This window comes from Lissotriton vulgaris, chromosome 12 (genome assembly GCF_964263255.1).
Source record: "Lissotriton vulgaris chromosome 12, aLisVul1.2, whole genome shotgun sequence".
NCBI lineage: Eukaryota > Metazoa > Chordata > Amphibia > Caudata > Salamandridae > Lissotriton > Lissotriton vulgaris.
The window spans coordinates 8,277,377-8,295,463 of record NC_141700.1 but is presented as its reverse complement, the minus strand read 5'-3'; the positions used below and the strand labels follow the sequence as shown (position 1 = coordinate 8,295,463).

General features: G+C 58.2%; 1 protein-coding gene across 6 annotated transcripts in view; it reads left to right on the top strand.

Annotated features, from left to right (window-relative positions):
- Positions 1-540: 540 nt before the first annotated feature.
- ARHGAP45 (Rho GTPase activating protein 45) overlaps positions 541-18,087 on the top strand; it is a 136,636-nt gene continuing 119,089 nt past the window's right edge. For 4 of the 6 annotated variants that reach the window (XM_086946710.1, XM_086946707.1, XM_086946708.1 and 1 more), the window contains exon 1: positions 7,434-7,599. In XM_086946710.1, the coding sequence (XP_086802836.1) occupies positions 7,468-7,599 (132 nt within the window). In that variant the 5' untranslated portion in view covers positions 7,434-7,467. Of the gene's footprint in view, positions 849-7,433; positions 7,600-18,087 lie in introns of those variants that run through there. The other 2 variants (XM_086946706.1, XM_086946709.1) reach the window with 2 other exon arrangements.

Here is an 18,087-nt window from a genome sequence, read left to right as displayed (position 1 = left end):
TGCCCCTGCCCCCTCCCACCCTTCACCTTGCTACTCTTGCAGTCCTCCCACCCCGCTGCCCCTCCAGCCCTCCACCAAGTTGCCCCTGCCCCCACCCTCCACCTTTCTGCCCCTCCAGCCCTCCACCAAGTTGCCCCTGCCCCCAGCCTCCACCTTGCTGCCCCTCCAGCCCTCCACCAAGTTGCCCCTGCCCCCCACCCTCCACCTTGCTACCCTTGCAGTCCTCCCACCCTCCACCCTGCTGCCCCTCCAGCCCTCCACCTAGTTGCCCCTGCCCCCTCCCACCCTTCACCTTGCTGCCCTTGCAGTCCTCCCACCCTCCACCCTGCTGCCCCTCCAGCCCTCCACCGTGCTGCCCCTGCCCCCTCCCGCCCTCGGGTCAGGGAGGAAGCCGCAGAGCTGCAGCCGCCGGGCCAGCCCGCCTGTTTGTTCTTTGCTTGTCATCCTTTTCCTGTCTACACTTTTTTCCCCCATGAGCAGGTTTGTGGTTGCTCGGAGCGGCCAATCAGGAGGCGCGCCGGTGGTCACGTGCCGCAGGCCCTTGGAGGGAGCACTAGTGCGTCGACGGCTCTGCTGGGGATGGCTGGAGTCAGACACCCGGGGCGGGGAGGGCCGGTCTGAGGGGCGCAGGGGCCTGTGGACGGGGCCTGGCAGGTGGCAAGGGACCTCTGGAGGGGGCAGGCCCGGCCTAGAGGGTCCTCGGAGGCCAGACCAGCGAGGGGCCCCCCTGGACAGCCTGGGGTCCAGGGGCTGAGATGTTCTCCAGGAAGAAGAAGGAGCTGACGAAAACCCCCTCCATATCTAAGAAGAGCCGGACAGGAAACCCCGCGCCGCAGAGCGCCGGCGCAGTGAGTCGCATCCTCTTTCCGTGCCAGGGCGCGGCGGGGCCTCAAGGGTGGCGGTGTGCTCTGGTGGGGCGCTGACAAGTGCAGGCCAGGGGGTGCTTCCTAGGGGTACCTGGGCGAGCCCTAGTGCAGTCGCTGGTGCTTTCGACGACTATGGTTGGGTACTCGCCATGATGCCAGCTGTCGGCGACACGTGTTTCGCTCGTTTCGCTGAGGTGGCCTCATCCCTCTGAGCTCGACCTTCCTGTGGAATTATTGACTGAAAAGGGACTCCTGACCGATCCATGGCAAGAGAGGAAAAGGGAACAAGAAAGGCAATCTTCTGAGGGGTATCCATGCACACTTCCTATGGGGAGATGGTGGGTCTTCTATGGGCAGCGGTGTAAGGGGCTAAGAACAGGATTTGTTTGAGGAAACCCACATTTGATCTCAGGGAGGCGGCAGCTGGGGGGCAGCGCCCTACCTTGCGGGTTCAGGGAGGGAGAGAAAGAGAGGTGCTACTACAAGGCCCTAAAAAGAAGAGACTGGGAGGCATTACCACCTAAAGCTTCGGTGAGGGAGCGGGAGCAGGGCCGCCCCTGGGGGTCCCTCACAAGTAGAGATCTGTCTGACCCTGAGCCGCCCCCCTGTACTCTGTCATCCCTGTGCCCTTCCCTCGACCCCCCTCTCGGTACTCCCACATCTGTTGGTACTCCTCCCTTGGTCCATCTCTCTGAACCCTTCCCTTGGTCCTTCTTTCTGTACTACCTTATCACTTGGTACCCATCTAACAGTCCCTCTCTCTGTACTCCATCATCTCTCAGTATCCCTCTCTCTGTCCCTCTGTCTGTCCTCCATCTCAGTATCCCTCTCATGGTCCTTCTCTCTGTACTCCATCATCTCTCGGCATCCCACTCTCGGTCCCTCTCTCTGTACTCCATCATCTCTTGGTATCCCTCTCTCGGTCCCTCTCTCTGTACTCCATCGTCTCTCGGTATCCCTCTCTCGGTTCCTCTCTCTGTACTCCATCATCTCTCAGTATCCCTCTCTCGGTCTCTCTCTCTGTACTCCATCATCTCTCGGCCCCTCTCTCTGTACTCCATCATCTCTCGGTCCTCTCTCTGTACTCCATCATCTCTTGGTATCCCTCTCTTGGTCCCTCTCTCTGTACTCCATCATCTCTCTGAACCCTTCCCTTGGTCCTTCTTTCTGTACTACCTTATCACTTGGTACCCATCTAACAGTCCCTCTCTCTGTACTCCATCATCTCTCAGTATCCCTCTCTTGGTCCCTCTCTCTGTACTCCATCATCTCTCTGTATCCCTCTCTTGGTCCCTCTCTCTGTCCTCCATCATCTCTCAGTCCCTCTCTCTGTAGCCCTCTCTCGGTCCCTCTCTCTGTACTCCATCATCTCTCTGTATCCCTCTCTCGGTTCCTCTCTCTGTCCTCCATCTCTCAGTATCCCTCTCTTGGCCCCTCGCTCTTTACTCCATCATCTCTCTGTATCCCTCTCTCGGTCCCTCTCTCTGTACTCCATCATCTCTCAGTATCCCTCTCTTGGTCCCTCTCTCTGTACTCCATCATCTCTCTGTATCCCTCTCTTGGTCCCTCTCTCTGTCCTCCATCATCTCTCTGTATCCCTCTCTCGGTCCCTCTCTTTGTACTCCATCATCTCTCAGTATCCCTCTCTCGGTCCCTCTTTCTGTCCTCCATCTCTCAGTATCCCTCTCTTGGTCCCTCTCTCTGTACTCCATCATCTCTCTGTATCCCTCTCTCAGTCCCTCTCTCTGTACTCCATCTCTCAGTATACCTCTCTTGGTCCCTCTCTCTGTACTCCATCATCTCTCTGTATCCCTCTCTTGGTCCCTCTCTCTGTTCTCCATCATCTCTCGGTTCCTCTCTCTGTACTCCATCATCTCTCAGTATCCCTCTCTTGGTCCCTCTCTCTGTACTCCATCATCTCTCTGTATCCCTCTCTCTGTACTCCATCATCTCTCGGTATCCCTCTCTCGGTCCCTCTTTCTGTCCTCCATCTCTCAGTATCCCTCTCTTGGTCCCTCTCTCTGTACTCCATCATCTCTCTGTATCCCTCTCTCGGTCCCTCTCTCTGTACTCTATCTCTCAGTATCCCTCTCTTGGCCTCTCTCTCTGTACTCCATCATTTCTCAGTATCCCTCTCTCGGTCTCTCTCTCTGTCCTCCATCTCTCAGTATCCCTCTCTTGGTCCCTCTCTCTGTACTCCATCATCTCTCTGTATCCCTCTCTCGGTCCCTCTCTCTGTACTCCATCATCTCTCAGTATCCCTCTCTCGGTCCCTCTTTCTGTCCTCCATCTCTCAGTATCCCTCTCTTAGTCCCTCTCTCTGTACTCCATCATCTTTCTGTATCCCTCTCCAGGTCCCTCTCTCTGTACGCCATCATCTCTCAGTATCCCTCTCTCTGTCCTCCATCTCTCAGTATCTCGCTCTTGGTCCCTCTCTCTCTGTACTCCATCATCTCTCAGTATCCCTCTCTTGGTCCCTCTCTCTGTACTCCATCATCTCTCGTTATCCCTCTCTCGGTCCCTCTCTCTGTCCTCCATCTCTCAGTATCCCTCTCTTGGTCCCTCTCTCTGTACTCCATCATCTCTCTGTATCCCTCTCTCGGTCCCTCTCTCTGTACTCCATCATCTCTCGGTATCCCTCTCTCGGTCCTTCTCGCTGTACTCCATCATCTCTCAGTATCCCTCTCTCGGTCCCTCTCGCTGTACTCCATCATCTCTCTGTATCCCTCTCTCGGTCCCTCTCTCTGTACTCCAACATCTCTCAGTATCCCTCTCTTGGTCTCTCTCTCTGTACTCCATCATCTCTCTGCCCCTCTCTCTGTACTCCATCATCTCTCAGTATCCCTCTCTCGGTCCCTCTCTCCGTCCTCCATCTCTCAGTATCTCTCTCTGGTCCTTCTCTCTGTACTCCATCATCTCTCAGTATCCCTCTCTTGGTCCCTCTCTCTGTACTCCATCATCTCTCGGTATCCCTCTCTTGGTCCCTCTCTCTGTACTCCATCATCTCTTGTTATCCCTCTCTTGGTCCCTCTCTCTGTACTCCATCATCTCTCGGTCCGTCTCTCTGTCCTCCATCTCTCAGTATCTCTCTCTTGGTCTCTCTCTCTGTACTCCATCATCTCTCAGTATCCCTCTCTTGGTCCCTCTCTCTGTACTCCATCATCTCTCTGTATCCCTCTCTCGGTCCCTCTCTCTGTACTCCATCATCTCTCAGTATCCCTCTCTCGGTCCCTCTTTCTGTCCTCCATCTCTCAGTATCCCTCTCTTGGTCCCTCTCTCTGTACTCCATCATCTCTCGGTATCCCTCTCTCGGTCCCTCTTTCTGTCCTCCATCTCTCAGTATCCCTCTCTTGGTCCCTCTCTCTGTACTCCATCATCTCTCTGTATCCCTCTCTCGGTCCCTCTCTCTGTACTCTATCTCTCAGTATCCCTCTCTTGGTCTCTCTCTCTGTACTCCATCATTTCTCAGTATCCCTCTCTCGGTCTCTCTCTCTGTCCTCCATCTCTCAGTATCCCTCTCTTGGTCCCTCTCTCTGTACTCCATCATCTCTCTGTATCCCTCGCGGTCCCTCTCTCTGTACTCCATCATCTCTCAGTATCCCTCTCTCGGTCCCTCTTTCTGTCCTCCATCTCTCAGTATCCCTCTCTTAGTCCCTCTCTCTGTACTCCATCATCTTTCTGTATCCCTCTCCAGGTCCCTCTCTCTGTACGCCATCATCTCTCAGTATCCCTCTCTCTGTCCTCCATCTCTCAGTATCTCGCTCTTGGTCCCTCTCTCTCTGTACTCCAACATCTCTCAGTATCCCTCTCTTGGTCCCTCTCTCTGTACTCCATCCTCTCTCGGTATCCCTCTCTCGGTCCCTCTCTCTGTCCTCCATCTCTCAGTATCCCTCTCTTGGTCCCTCTCTCTGTACTCCATCATCTCTCAGTATCTCTCTCTCGGTCCCTCTCTCTGTACTCCATCATCTCTCGGTATCCCTCTCTCGGTCCTTCTCGCTGTACTCCAACATCTCTCAGTATCCCTCTCTTGGTCTCTCTCTCTGTACTCCATCATCTCTCGGCCCCTCTCTCTGTACTCCATCATCTCTCTGTATCCCTCTCTCGGTCCCTCTCTGTACTCCATCATCTCTCGGTGCCCCCCGCCCCTCTCCATCACTTTCTGTCTCTACACCTGGCCTCTTTGTCTCTCTAATTACTTTGCCTGTTAAAACCTCCTCCCACCTTCCCCCTCATACTGCCCCCTCAAGCCTCTGAGTCCCCTTCAAGCATCTGAGCCCCCTAAAGCCTCTGTGCCCCCCTCAAGCCTCTGAGCCCCCCTCAAGCCTCTGAGCCCCCTCAAGCCTCTGTGCCCCCCCCTCAAGCCTCTGTGCCCCCTTCAAGCCTCTGTGCCCCCTTCAAGCCTCTGTGCCCCCTCAAGCCTCTGTGCCCCCCTCAAGCCTCTGTGCCCCCTTCAAGCCTCTGTGACCCCCCTCAAGCCTCTGTGGCCCCCCTCAAGCCTCTGTGCCCCCTTCAAGCCTCTGTGCCCCCCTCAAGCCTCTGTGCCCCCCTCAAGCCTCTGAGCCCCCTTCAAGCCTCTGTGTCCCTCTCAAGCCTCTGAGTCCCCTTCAAGCCTCTGAGCCCCCTTCAAGCCTCTGTGCCCCCCTCAAGAGTCTGTGCCCCCCTCAAGCCTCTGAGTCCCCTTCAAGCCTCTGAGCCCCCTTCAAGCCTCTGTGTCCCCCTCAAGCCTCTGAGTCCCCTTCAAGCCTCTGAGCCCCCTTCAAGCCTCTGTGCCCCCCTCAAGCCTCTGTGCCCCCCTCAAGCCTCTGAGCCCCCTTCAAGCCTCTGTGCCCCCCTCAAGCCTCTGAGCCCCCCTCAAGCCTCTGAGCCCCCCTCAAGCCTCTGTGCCCCCCTCAAGCCTCTGAGCCCCCTTCAAGCCTCTGTGTCCCCCTCAAGCCTCTGAGTCCCCTTCAAGCCTCTGAGCCCCCTTCAAGCCTCTGTGCCCCCCTCAAGCCTCTGAGCCCCCCTCAAGCCTCTGAGCCCCCCTCAAGCCTCTGTGCCCCCCTCAAGCCTCTGAGCCCCCTTCAAGCCTCTGTGTCCCCCTCAAGCCTCTGAGTCCCCTTCAAGCCTCTGAGCCCCCTTCAAGCCTCTGTGCCCCCCTCAAGCCTCTGAGCCCCCCTCAAGCCTCTGAGCCCCCCTCAAGCCTCTGTTCCCCCCTCAAGCCTCTGAGCCCCCCTCAAGCCTCTGTAGCCCCCCTCAAGCCTCTGAGTCCCCCTCATACTTCCCCCTAAAGCCTCTGTGCCCCCCTCAAGCCTCTGTGCCCCCCTCAAGCCTCTGAGCCCCCCTCAAGCCTCTGTAGCCCCCCTCAAGCCTCTGAGTCCCCCTCATACTTCCCCCTAAAGCCTCTGTGCCCCCCTCAAGCCTCTGTGCCCCCCTCAAGCCTCTGTGCCCCCCTCAAGCCTCTGTGCCCCCCTCAAGCCTCTGAGTCCCCCTCAAGCCTCTGAGCCCCCCTCAAGCCTGAGCCCCCCTCAAGCCTCTGTAGCCCCCCTCAAGCCTCTGAGTCCCCCTCATACTTCCCCCTAAAGCCTCTGTGCCCCCCTCAAGCCTCTGTGCCCCCCTCAAGCCTGAGCCCCCCTCAAGCCTCTGTAGCCCCCTCAAGCCTCTGAGTCCCCCTCATACTTCCCCCTAAAGCCTCTGTGCCCCCCTCAAGCCTCTGTGCCCCCCTCAAGCCTCTGTGCCCCCCTCAAGCCTCTGAGTCCCCCTCAAGCCTCTGAGCCCCCCTCAAGCCTCTGTAGCCCCCCAAGCCTCTGTGGCCCCCCTCAAGCCTCTGTGGCCCCCCTCAAGCCTCTGTGGCCCCCCTCAAGCCTCTGTGGCCCCCCTCAAGCCTCTGTAGCCCCCCAAGCCTCTGAGTCCCCCTCAAGCCTCTGAGTCCCCCTCAAGCCTCTGAGCCCCCCTCAAGCCTCTGAGCCCCCCTCAAGCCTCTGTAGCCCCCCAAGCCTCTGTAGCCCCCCTCAAGCCCCTTTGGCCCCCCTCAAGCCTCTGAGTCCCCCTCAAGCCTCTGAGCCCCCCTCAAGCCTCTGTAGCCCCCCAAGCCTCTGTGCCCCCCCTCAAGCCTCTGTGGCCCCCCTCAAGCCTCTGTGGCCCCCCTCAAGCCTCTGAGTCCCCCTCAAGCCTCTGAGCCCCCCAAGCCTCTGTGGCCCCCCTCAAGCCTCTGTGGCCCCCCTCAAGCCTCTGTGGCCCCCCTCAAGCCTCTGTGGCCCCCCTCAAGCCTCTGGGCCCCCCTCAAGCCTCTGTGGCCCCCCTCAAGCCTCTGGGCCCCCCTCAAGCCTCTGTGGCCCCCCTCAAGCCTCTGTGGCCCCCCTCAAGCATCTGTGGCCCCCCTCAAGCCTCTGGGCCCCCCTCAAGCCTCTGTGGCCCCCCTCAAGCCTCTGGGCCCCCCTCAAGCCTCTGGGCCCCCTCAAGCCTCTCAGCCCCCTCAGGCCGCTGAGCCCCCCCCCCCCCCCCCCCATCAAGCCTCTGTACCCCTCAAGCCTCTGTACCCCTCAAGCCTGTGAGCCCCCCTCTGTAGCCCCACAAGCCTCTGAGCCCCCCTTGGTAGAGGGTGGTAGGCAGCAGGTCTCAGGGAATGATAAGTAAACGGGCAGGAGGTAAGAGCTGTTCCAGCCCCTACTCGAGGCTGCGAAGGATGAAAGGCAGAGTCTCCCCCCTGGACAGCTCGTCAGGTTCTCTCCCAGGGGCGCCCGGCGTACGGCTGAAGGTAGGTACTGAGGGGAGGGGGGGGAAGGGGGGTGGCTGGACTCTTCAAACACACGGGCCCGCTCTGGATCCGCATGTTGTAGCTCGTGAGTGTTGCTGCGGCAGCACCGCTCATCAATCACAAACCTCCACCTTTATCCACCCTCTCGAATCTGGGAAACCTCGGGTCACTCTTCGGTCCTAAGAATGGAGGGGTCAGGAGGGGGGGGATGGGGGACTGCAGAGTCATTTCCACTGTATGGGATCGTTTTAGGGTGGGCAAGGGGGGGGTTATAGAGTGGCATGCCAATAAAAACACCCACCCACAACAGAGAAAGAGCACAGCCCGTCACAAACGACTACACATCTAAAGGTACTGCTGCCCAAAGGGGACAAACCAGCAGTAACTGTGATCCAGTCTGGCCCTATAAGAAATCTAGTGCCATGTAAGCCTACTCCCAGGCGCTGCAACACACTCCCATAGAAAATATGTGAAAAGATGATGTACCCCACAGTAAATAATTGAATTATTTTCACTTTTTTAAATAATGTATATATGTTTAATCTTAAAAAGTATGCAAGATGAATATTAGGGTTCGGTAATAGGTTAGTGTAGGTTTATGGCTTGGATAAGTGTTGAGTATCAGGGTTACTGTTCGAGTAACTTTAGGGTTGGGTTAAAGTTCTTTTAGGAAGTCCTCTGAGGCTCGGGGTTTGCTTGGGGCGCAGGATCCACGCCCCTACACTGGCACTTTCCGTGATCTCCCTTCTCGAGCAGTGGCAGGCTTGATGTAGTGGTATCGGTGGCAAATGATGGGAGGATAAACAAATAAATGAATGGATGGGTGGATGAACTGTATGGTAGACATGCTGCTGTACTAATGGATGCGAAGGTGAACTGAACTGTGGATGGATAGAGAGATGGATGCATGGACGGATGGACGGGCTAAAGGTGGACAGATGGAAACTAAACTACAACAACGGTTCTGTTGGGGATCACACTTAAATTGGAGACATATTGACTACTTAAATAGAACAATATATCGGGTGGAGGATTTATCAGAAAACAAACACTGACAACAATGGGCGATAAAGGTAAATCTTTAGTATTGACCTTTTAGCGGATTCATTCAAAATGCAGTTGAGAAGCTGCCAAAACAAACAACACACGGACTAAATACACATCGGGGGAGTGAGTCGTGACTGGTGGCTGAGTGCTCGAAATGATTAAACAAGGGCCAAAATAATCATAGATATAGTCGAAACAAGGAGGTCAGACTCCGAATTGCATAGACGGATCGAGACGTCCCTGCTGCTGCTTAAGTCATCGGGGTTCAACTGGGAAAGGACTGCCCCAATGCCATGGTCCGTTTGGACGATGAATTCCCGACTGTAGTCGGGGGCCTGGAGCACAGGGGCGGAGCACATGGCGGCCTTCAGCTTCTCGAAGGCCGCTTGACAGTCTGGGGTCCAGTTGACCTTCTTTGGGTGGTTTTTGGATGTGAGTTCCGTGACGGGCCCCACAATGCTGCCATAGTCCCTCACGAACCGCCGGTAGTAGCCTGTGAGTCCCAAGAAGGCGCGGACCTCGGTCTGGGTGATGGGGGGCTGCCAAGACTGGATGGCAGCGATCTTGAGTTGCAGAGGGGCCACCAGACCGCTTCCCACCTGGTGTCCGAGATAGGTCACGGACCCCTGGCCAATTTGGCATTTGCTGGCTTTGATCGTGAGGCCGGCTCGTTGGAGGGCCTGCAGAACCTCTCGGAGGTGGTTGAGGTGGTCGGACCAGTGGCGGCTGTACACAGCGATATCGTCCAGGTAGGTGGCGCTGAATTCCTCGAGTCCCGCCAGGACCTGGTTCACTAGCCGCTGAAAAGTTGCTGGGGCATTCTTCATGCCAAATGGCATGACCTTGAAGTGGTAGTGGCCATCAGGGGTGGAGAAGGCAGATCGTTCTTGGGCCCGGGGTGTGAGACCGATCTGCCAGTAGCCCGCTGTCAGGTCGAAGATGCTGAGGTAGCGGGCAGCTCCCATGCGGTCGATTAGTTCATCTGCTCGGGGGATGGGATGTGCGTCGGTTCTGGTGACAGCGTTCAAGCCCCGGTAGTCGACGCAGAACCGGAGCTCAGGAGTGGTGCCGGGGGCGGCCGCTTTGGGGACCAGTACTACTGGGCTGGCCCAGGGGCTGTCTGAGGGCTCGATGACCCCGAGCGTGAGCATTTTTGACACCTCCTCTTGGATGCAGGCCCGTACCCGATCTGGTACGCGGTAGGCCCGATGTCGGATAGGGGGACTGTCTCCAGTGTCCACGTCGTGCAAGCACCAGGGGGTGACCCCTGGGGTGAGGGAGAACAGGGTTGCGAACTGCAGTAGGAGGTCTCGGCAGCCTTGGCGCTGTTCCGTCACCAGGCGACTGTAGGTTTTCTCCTGACCCAGGTGACCAGCCAGTGGGACATCGTGGGCCAGGTTTAGCAAGAAGTCTCTAAAGCGGAGGGGCACCACTAGCACTCGACTGGCCCCTAACTCCGCGATTCTCTGTTCGCTGTACAACAGGTCGTTGTCCCAATAGACCCAATGGGCTCCGGAGGTATCCCCTGCGCTCTGGGCGAGGGCTTGTTGGCGGAGTCCCTCGAGGGAGGGACAGGTCTTCTGCTCTTGACGAAACTGTTCCTGGGTGGGCCCCCCTTCCTGACGCCACTGAGCCAGGTCGGGAAGGTCCTGGGGCTGAGCGAGCCCTTCGGGGGTTTGCTCTTGAGGGTCGGCCCGGTCGGCGTCTTCTGCTGGAGCGACCGGGGGAGGAGGTGCTGGCCATTCTCGTTCTTCAGGTCGGGGGATGGCACGGGCGGCCATGGACCGGGTGGTTACGCACGCCCAGTCCGGGAGGCCCAACATCCCCAGGTGCTCTCTTCTCTCTACGGCGGCCCACGGGGAACTCTCAAGATCATTCCCCAGGAGACAGTCCACGGGGGCATCATCTCGGACCGTTACCTTCAACATGCCGGAGACTCCTCCCCACTCGAAGGGGACGCAGGCCATCCGGCATAGACTCTCCGAATTGTCGGCTGAACGGACAGGGCAGAGAATGTTCGGCAGGATCTGTTCTGGGGTCACCAGGTGGCAGCGGACGGCTGTCACACTGGCCCCTGTGTCACGTAGGGCTTCGGCCCTGCGTCCATTAATGTTCACCCACTGACTGTACTTCCTGGTGTTGGCGGGTAGGGGGGCCCGCGGGACCATGTCTCTTCCCCCTAGGCACGCTAGAACCATGGCGGCTGGTTCCCACTCTTGGTGTTCTTGCTCGCACTCCTCTTGTTCTTCGGAGATTTGTTCTTCCCCCAAGGCGGCGGCAGCCACCTGGCGGGGTCTCGGAGTCTGGTTCTGTGGACAGTTCGGGTCATTTGCGTAGTGGCCGACTCGCTGGCATCGGTGACACGTGACATTGGCTCTGTACCCCGGGCGCGCCGGGGGGTTGCCCCGGTTGGCCGGGGGTGGGGTGCTGGCAGCGGGAGCGGCCGGGGCGTTGTCTCTTCCTCGTCCCTGGCCCCCTCCTCCTCCTCGGGGACGGTGCTGACCTTGGTTGTTCCGGTTCTGTTCATGTGGCCCATTCCGGCCCACTCGGGTAATTTCCCACCGGTCAGCCTCGGCGGCGAGCTGCCGTGGATCAGTCAATTTACTGTCGAGGAGGTGCTGCCTGAGCTCGACGAAGCAGTTGTTAGATAGGTGCTCCCACACCATGAGATTGAAGAGTTGCTCGTAGGTCGTTACATTGCTTCCCTTGATCCAACCCTCGAAGGCTCGGCTGAAATAGTTCACATACTCCACCCAAGTTGTACCCGGGATCCGGGTGCAGTCTCGGAACCTCTGGCGGTACATTTCGGGTGTGAGCCCATAGCGGGTGAGGAGGGTAGCCTTCATGTGGTCATAGGAGGTCATCAGGTGGTCTGGGAGCTGTAACAGGGCGTCGCAGCCCTCATTGACGAACCTCCCCCATAGCCCGGCTCCCCAGTCACTTCGATCGATCCGGTGGGAGGTCATAGCGATCTCGTAGGCCTTGAACCATTGTTGTATGTCGTCATCTCGGAAATATTCTCGAACGACATCCTTGGGGATGTGTACTTTCTTTTCTGTTGCTCCCGGGGTGCGCGGTTGCTCGGGCACCCCTAATTCTTTGTTCTGCTTACGTAAGTCTATTTCTGCTAGCTTGCGCTCGTGTTCATACGCTAGTCTCTTTTCTTCGAGTTCTCTTTGTCTCTGTTTTTCTTCCCGTTCTTCTCGGAGCCGCAGATGTTCTAGGTTCAGTTTTTGTTCGGCTAATTTGAGTTCGCCATCCATTTTGAGCCGGGCCATTTCTAATTCATGTAGTCTGCTTCTTTCTCGTTCTTGGATCTCATCCTGCGAGAGACCCGTTCTTCGCTCCTCGGGAGCCGTGGTGTTCCTCTCTGATGCTGCAACATTTTGGTCCGGGGGTCTGACGGCCCCGGTTTCTGCCCATGACTCAATGGCGTGCTTGAAATCGTCTTTAGTACTCAGACCGGTGGTAGCGATACCTAGTTCAATGCAGAATTGTTTCAACTCACGATGGCTGTACTCTTCCAATTTCTCCATCTGGAATTTCTCGGTGGATCCGCTCTCTTTGGTTGTCATTGTGGTTTCGTCGTGGGGTGAGCTACTCTCTGTACGATTACGCGTTGATTCGGATCGCGCCGCTGGCCACCAATGTTAGACGGACCGGGAGGGTCGGCCGAGGACAAGGGGGGAGGTCTCCGGGGAGAGCCGTCTCCAGCGATCGTACAGACGAGTAACTTCCCCCCCACAGATGTACACCACACAGAAATAAGGTTTAACGTTCTTTATAAGCAATCTTTAAGTACGGTGGAATGGTACAAGGAGGTCTGGACTCAGGGGTCCCCTCGATTCTAGTCTCTTGGTTTGGGGAGAAGGGGTAGCGGGACAGTCTTGTTACCAATCTGGTAGATGCGATGATAAGATGGATAGCTCACAATCCTCGAGCTCGGCGTTCTAGATGATCGGGCCGCGGCGGAGCCAGCAGGTCCCGAGAAGGTGGTAGTTACAAACGGTCCGCGGCCACGCCAGCAGGTCCCGACGAGGATGAAGGTTTCAGAAGGTTGCGGCAGCGCCAGCAGGCAAGACAGTAGTTCGCAAGGCAGGGCTACGGCAGCGCCAGTAGTCCGTCAAGGATGAGTTCTTCACTGCGTCTCTCGACTCCAGGATACAACTCCTTTCTGCTCTGGAGCTGCCCCAGTTATAGGTCTGGCGCCCTTTGATGTCCGGACCCTCGCACTTGGAGGTCGGGAGGTCCAGGATGAGGGAGTCCAGACACCCAGCAGGGGGGTGGAGCCAGCGCCTGGGGGAGCTGGGGGCGATCGGCACCTGGCGGGGGAGAGCCATCGACACTTCTTTCTCCCATTGACCTGCCAAGTGGTCCGTTCACCTCCTGGGTGGATGGTGGTGCCGGGATGTCGGGGCCTGGCCACGCCCAGGGTTAGGGTCGATCGGAGGCCACGCGGCCTCGTGGTGCAGTGTCCAAGATGGCGCCCAGGCCGGGCGAGGGGGCCGGTAGTGATTCGGGCCCATGATGCAGAGATGTCCGGGGGCAGGAGTCCCGTATGAGTCGGGGAGCGGGTGGTTTCTGTGGGTAACACCTGGAGGGCCGGGCTCGGGCCTTGTCATGCGGGGAGGGAGCGAGCCCTTCACGTGGCCTGTCCAACACCCAGGTTCTGAGGGTTACTGGGCTACCCCATTATTTCTCATGGGAGGACAGATGGATGGATGGACGGGCTGAAGGGTGGAAAGGTAGCTGCACGGATGGCGTGAAGTGTTGGTTGGCGGATGGATGGATAGATGCTCTGAAGGATGGAGGGGGGGGGGGAGGCTGGCAGCTGATGCCCGCCCATGTCCCTGCCAGTGGGACCGTTGCGCGCGCCTTGAAGTGGCTTCGGAGCCTCTGCCTGCGCCTGCCCCAGCCCCCCTGAACTGGTCCCGATGGTGCCTCTGCCTCTGTGCCCCCGTCCGTACCCCTCCTCCAGCCGGGCGCTTACTTTCTAAAGCACCCGCCCTCCCTGGCCTGCCGCCACTTCCTGCCCCTCCACCCCAGGCCCTGCTGTCTGTCTGTTGACACAGTCTGCTCCCCATGCCCTCAGGATGTGCGCACGGTCACACCTCGTGTGCATGCGCTGCACATGCTGCAGTGGAGTCTGACTCTCTCTGTTGTGTTTTGGCACCGGTTGTGGGCGTGTTGTAGGTGTGGGTGTTGTGTTGTACCAGTGGGTGCTGCTGTGCTGTTGTAGTAGTGGGTGTTGTTGTGTTTTGGCACCGGCTGTGGGTGTGTTGCAGGTGTGGGTGTTATGTTGTAGCGGTGGGCGTTGCAGTGTTGTAGCAGTGGGTGTTGCAGTGTTGTAGCAGTGGGTGTTGCTGCGGTTGTGGGTGTGTTGTAGATGTGGGTGTTGTTGCTCGGCTGGGGCATAGGGTTTTCTGTTCACAGTCAGTGCCTGTGATTGGTGTGGTTCTCGTGGTGGTGAGGTGTGTTTAGGTCGGCTTTCGCTGGGGCATGCAGACACATTTTAAGGCCTGGTGGGCAGAGTGCGCTGTGATCTGGGGCCCCAGCCTCTCAGGGGCCCCAGATCGTTCTGCTCTGTCCTTCTCACTCTCCTGAGGACCTTGAATGATTTTAAACATAGATTGTTTTAAATACCACTTTCCTGTGAGGCAACATTTGGGAGTCTATTTCAGATATCTTGCCGCATACTGTGTTCATGTTTTTCAACACCATGACACATCCACAAAAGGAGTATCTTCTATGAGAAAGGGGAGGGGGGTCAAGAGATTATTTGCAGTAATATTACTGAGCTGCTGCTGCGTTACAATATTGAAAACACACGTCACTCTCCCTGAATACTAGCTGTAAACACAGTTTGAATGTGGAGGAGTGCCCCTGCGCGCTGTCAGTGGCCTGGCCACAGGGGGTGAAACCTGGCATTGGATCATAAATACCAAGTATGGGTCGCAACGCCCTAATATACAAACCTTCTGCGCTTCACAGTCCTTGTGGGCACTCTGCTCGGTGGACTCTCACGCATTCACCAACCATTGACACCCTGCCAGTGTGCGCTGTCACATACCACTCCCTCGTGGGCACTGCCAGTGTGCGCTGTCACATACCACTCCCTCGTGGGCACTGCCAGTGTGCGCTGTCACATACCACTCCCTCGTGGGCACTGCCAGTGTGCGCTGTCACACTCCATCCGTTGGGCACCTGCCAGTGTGTGCGCTCTTTCATACCATTCAGTCGAGGGCATTCTGCCAGTGTGCCCTCACACATACCCCAAACTTGAGACCTCCTTCAGTACCCCAGCTGTGCCAGTCTTGCCCTCGCTCACTGGTTAGAGGCGGCAGACCCGAGAGCAGAGGACGGCCCGGGACCAGGGTTCGATTCCCGGCGCGGCAGGTTTCTGGACCAGGGTCAGCGGACTCGATAATTCTCGCCTCGTGCCCACTCTGATCAGCGATCACACTCGGCAACTCTGGGCATTAGCTTGCCTCATCTTCACTAACGGCCCCACCAGACCGCCGGGGATGCCTGGTCTCACCCTGGAGATACCCATTAAGGGACCATCTCTCAGGGAAGCCAGGAAGGGTTTCGCAGCGGTCGAAGCGCCTTGGGACCCTCCGGGTAAGTAGTGCGCTATATAAATGCCTATACATTTACATACATTTACATTTCTTACCCACAGCAGTACCCCCATCCCGCCAGAGCCTGTCCCCCCGGCCTATGCCGAGAGCTTGTGAAACCACTGTGTGGTTGGCAGCTCGGGAACACTTGGGCAATGCCCGCTGATGCCAGGGCGGGCACTTTCCAGTCATGTGACAGCTCTGAGCAGCTTGTTATCCTGAGTTCGTGCCAACAAGTGTCTGTGGTTTTCCGGGCCAGGGCGGTCCCGACTCAGCTCCTGTTTATCTGAAATATCAACGTTTAACTTGGAGACAAACAACAGACCAGAGAGGGCCGCTGGTGGGAGGGAGGGGTTTAACCTGATACTCCTGCTCCCGCCCCAATACAACCAAGTGCCTCAACCTACTGCAGCTGACACTCCCTCACAAATGAGGACCTGATCCTCCCAGAGACCGATTCCTCGCACCTGACTTTTCCGGGGCGACACCTCTCGCCTGAGTGCCTGACCTTGCTGGGGTGGCACCCCTCGCCTGAGCACCTGACCTTGCTAGGGTGGCAACCCTCACATGAGCGCCTGACCTTGCTAGGGTGGCACCTCTCGCCTGAGTGCCTGACCTTGCTGGGGTGGCACCCCTCGCCTGAGCGCCTGACCTTGCTAGGGTGGCAACCCTCACATGAGCGCCTGACCTTGCTAGGGTGGCACCCCTCACCTGTGCAACTGACCTTGCTAGGGTGGCACCCCTCACCTGAGCACCTGACCTTGCTAGGGTGGCACCCCTCACCTGAGCACCTGACCTTGCTAGGGTGGCACCCCTCGCCTGAGCGCCTGACCTTGCTAGGGTGGCACCCCTCGCCTGAGTGCATTACCTTGCTAGGGTGGCACCCTTCACCTGAGCTCCTGACCATGTTGGGGTGGCACCCCTCACCTGAGCGCCTGACCTTGCTAGGGTGGCACCCCTCACCTTAGTGCCTGATCGTGCTTGGATGGCACCTCTCGCCTGAGCACCTGACCATGGTGTGGTGGCACCCCTCGCTTGACAGCCTGACCTTGCTAGGTTGGAACCCCTCACCTGAGCGCCTGACCTTGCTAGGGTGGACCGATTGTCTGAGCGCCTGACCTTGCTGGGGTGGCACCCCTCACCTGAGCACCTGACCTTGCTGGGTTGGCATCCCTCACCTGCATGCCTGACCATGCTGGGTTGGCACCCCTCACCTGAGCGCCTGACCTTGCTGGGTTGGCATCCCTCACCTGAGCACCTGACCGTGCTGGGGTGGCATCCCTCAGCTGAGCGCCTGACCTTGCTAGGGTGGCAACCCTCACCTGAGCACCTGACGTTGCTGGGGTGGCACCCCACACCTGAGCTCCTGACCTTGCTGGGGTGGCACCCCTCACCTGTGCGCCTGACCTTGCTGGGGTGGCACCCCTCACCTGAGTGCCTCAACATGCTGCGACTGGCAACCCTAAAAGAAGTGGAGAAGTGTGGCTCACTGGTTAGAGCAGGCAGACCCTGAAGCAGAGGTCAGACCCGGGACCAGGGTTCGATTCCCGACGCGGCAGGGTGTTGAGCTCAAATGTCCACGGACTCGATAATTCTCGCTTCGGTGCCTGACCTAATCATGGGTTCACACTATGCAACTCTGGGCATTAAGCTTGCTTAATCTCCACAACGGCCCCCCGCGGCGGGATGCCTGGCTTTCACCTTGGGGATGCCCTGTAGGGGCTATCTCACAGGGAAAAACCAGGACGGGTTCCCAAGGCAAGCGCGGAGATACCCCTTCGGGGGTCGATTCTGGCGCTATATAAGAAATGCAATAATAATAATAATAATAAAAAATAATGAACATCCTAAGGTAGTGTCCTCACACCTGAACCTGCTGGGGCTGTGTCCCTCACACCTGAGGGCCTAAGCCTGCTGGTACTGTGTCCTCTCACACCCGAGGGCCCAAGCCTGCTGGTACTGTGTCCCCTCACACCCGAGGACCTGAGCCTGCTGGTACTGTGTCTCCTCACACCCGAAGGGCCTCAGCCTGTTGGTACTGTGTCCCCTCACAACCGAGGGCCCAAGCCGGCTGGTACTGTGTCCCCTCACGCCCGAGGACCTTAGCCTGCTGGTACTGTGTCCCCTCACACCCGAGAGCCTAAGCCTGCTGGTACTGTGTCCCCTCACACCCAAGGGCCCAAGCCTGCTGGTACTGTGTCCCCTCACACCCGAGGGCCTAAGCCTGCTGGTACTGTGTCCCCTCACACCCAAGGGCCCAAGCCTGCTGGTACTGTGTCCCCTCACACCCGAGGGCCTAAGCCTGCTGGTAATGTGTCCCCTCACACCCGAGGGCCTAAGCCTGCTGCGAATGTGCCCCCTCACATCCGAGGGCCTAAGCCTGCTGGTACTGTGTTCCCTCACACCTGAGGACCTCAGCCTGCTGGTACTGTGTTCCCTCATACCCGAGAGCCTAAGCCTGCTGGTACTGTGTCCCCTCACAACCGAGGGCCTAAGCCTGCTGGTACTGTGTCCCCTCACACCCGAGGGCCTAAGCCTGCTAGTACTATGTCCCCTCACACCCGAGGGCCCAAGCCTGCTGGTACTGTGTCCCCTCACACCAGAGGGCCTAAGCCTGCTGGTACTGTGTCCCCTCACACCCTCGAGGGCTTAAGCCTGCTGGTACTGTGTCCCCTCACACCCGAGGGCCTAAGCCTGCTGGTACTGTGTCCCCTCACACCCGAGGGCCTAAGCCTGCTGGTACTGTGTCACCTCACACCCGCGAGGGCCTAAGCCTGCTGGGAATGTGTCCCCTCACACAGGAGGGCCTGAACCTGCTGGG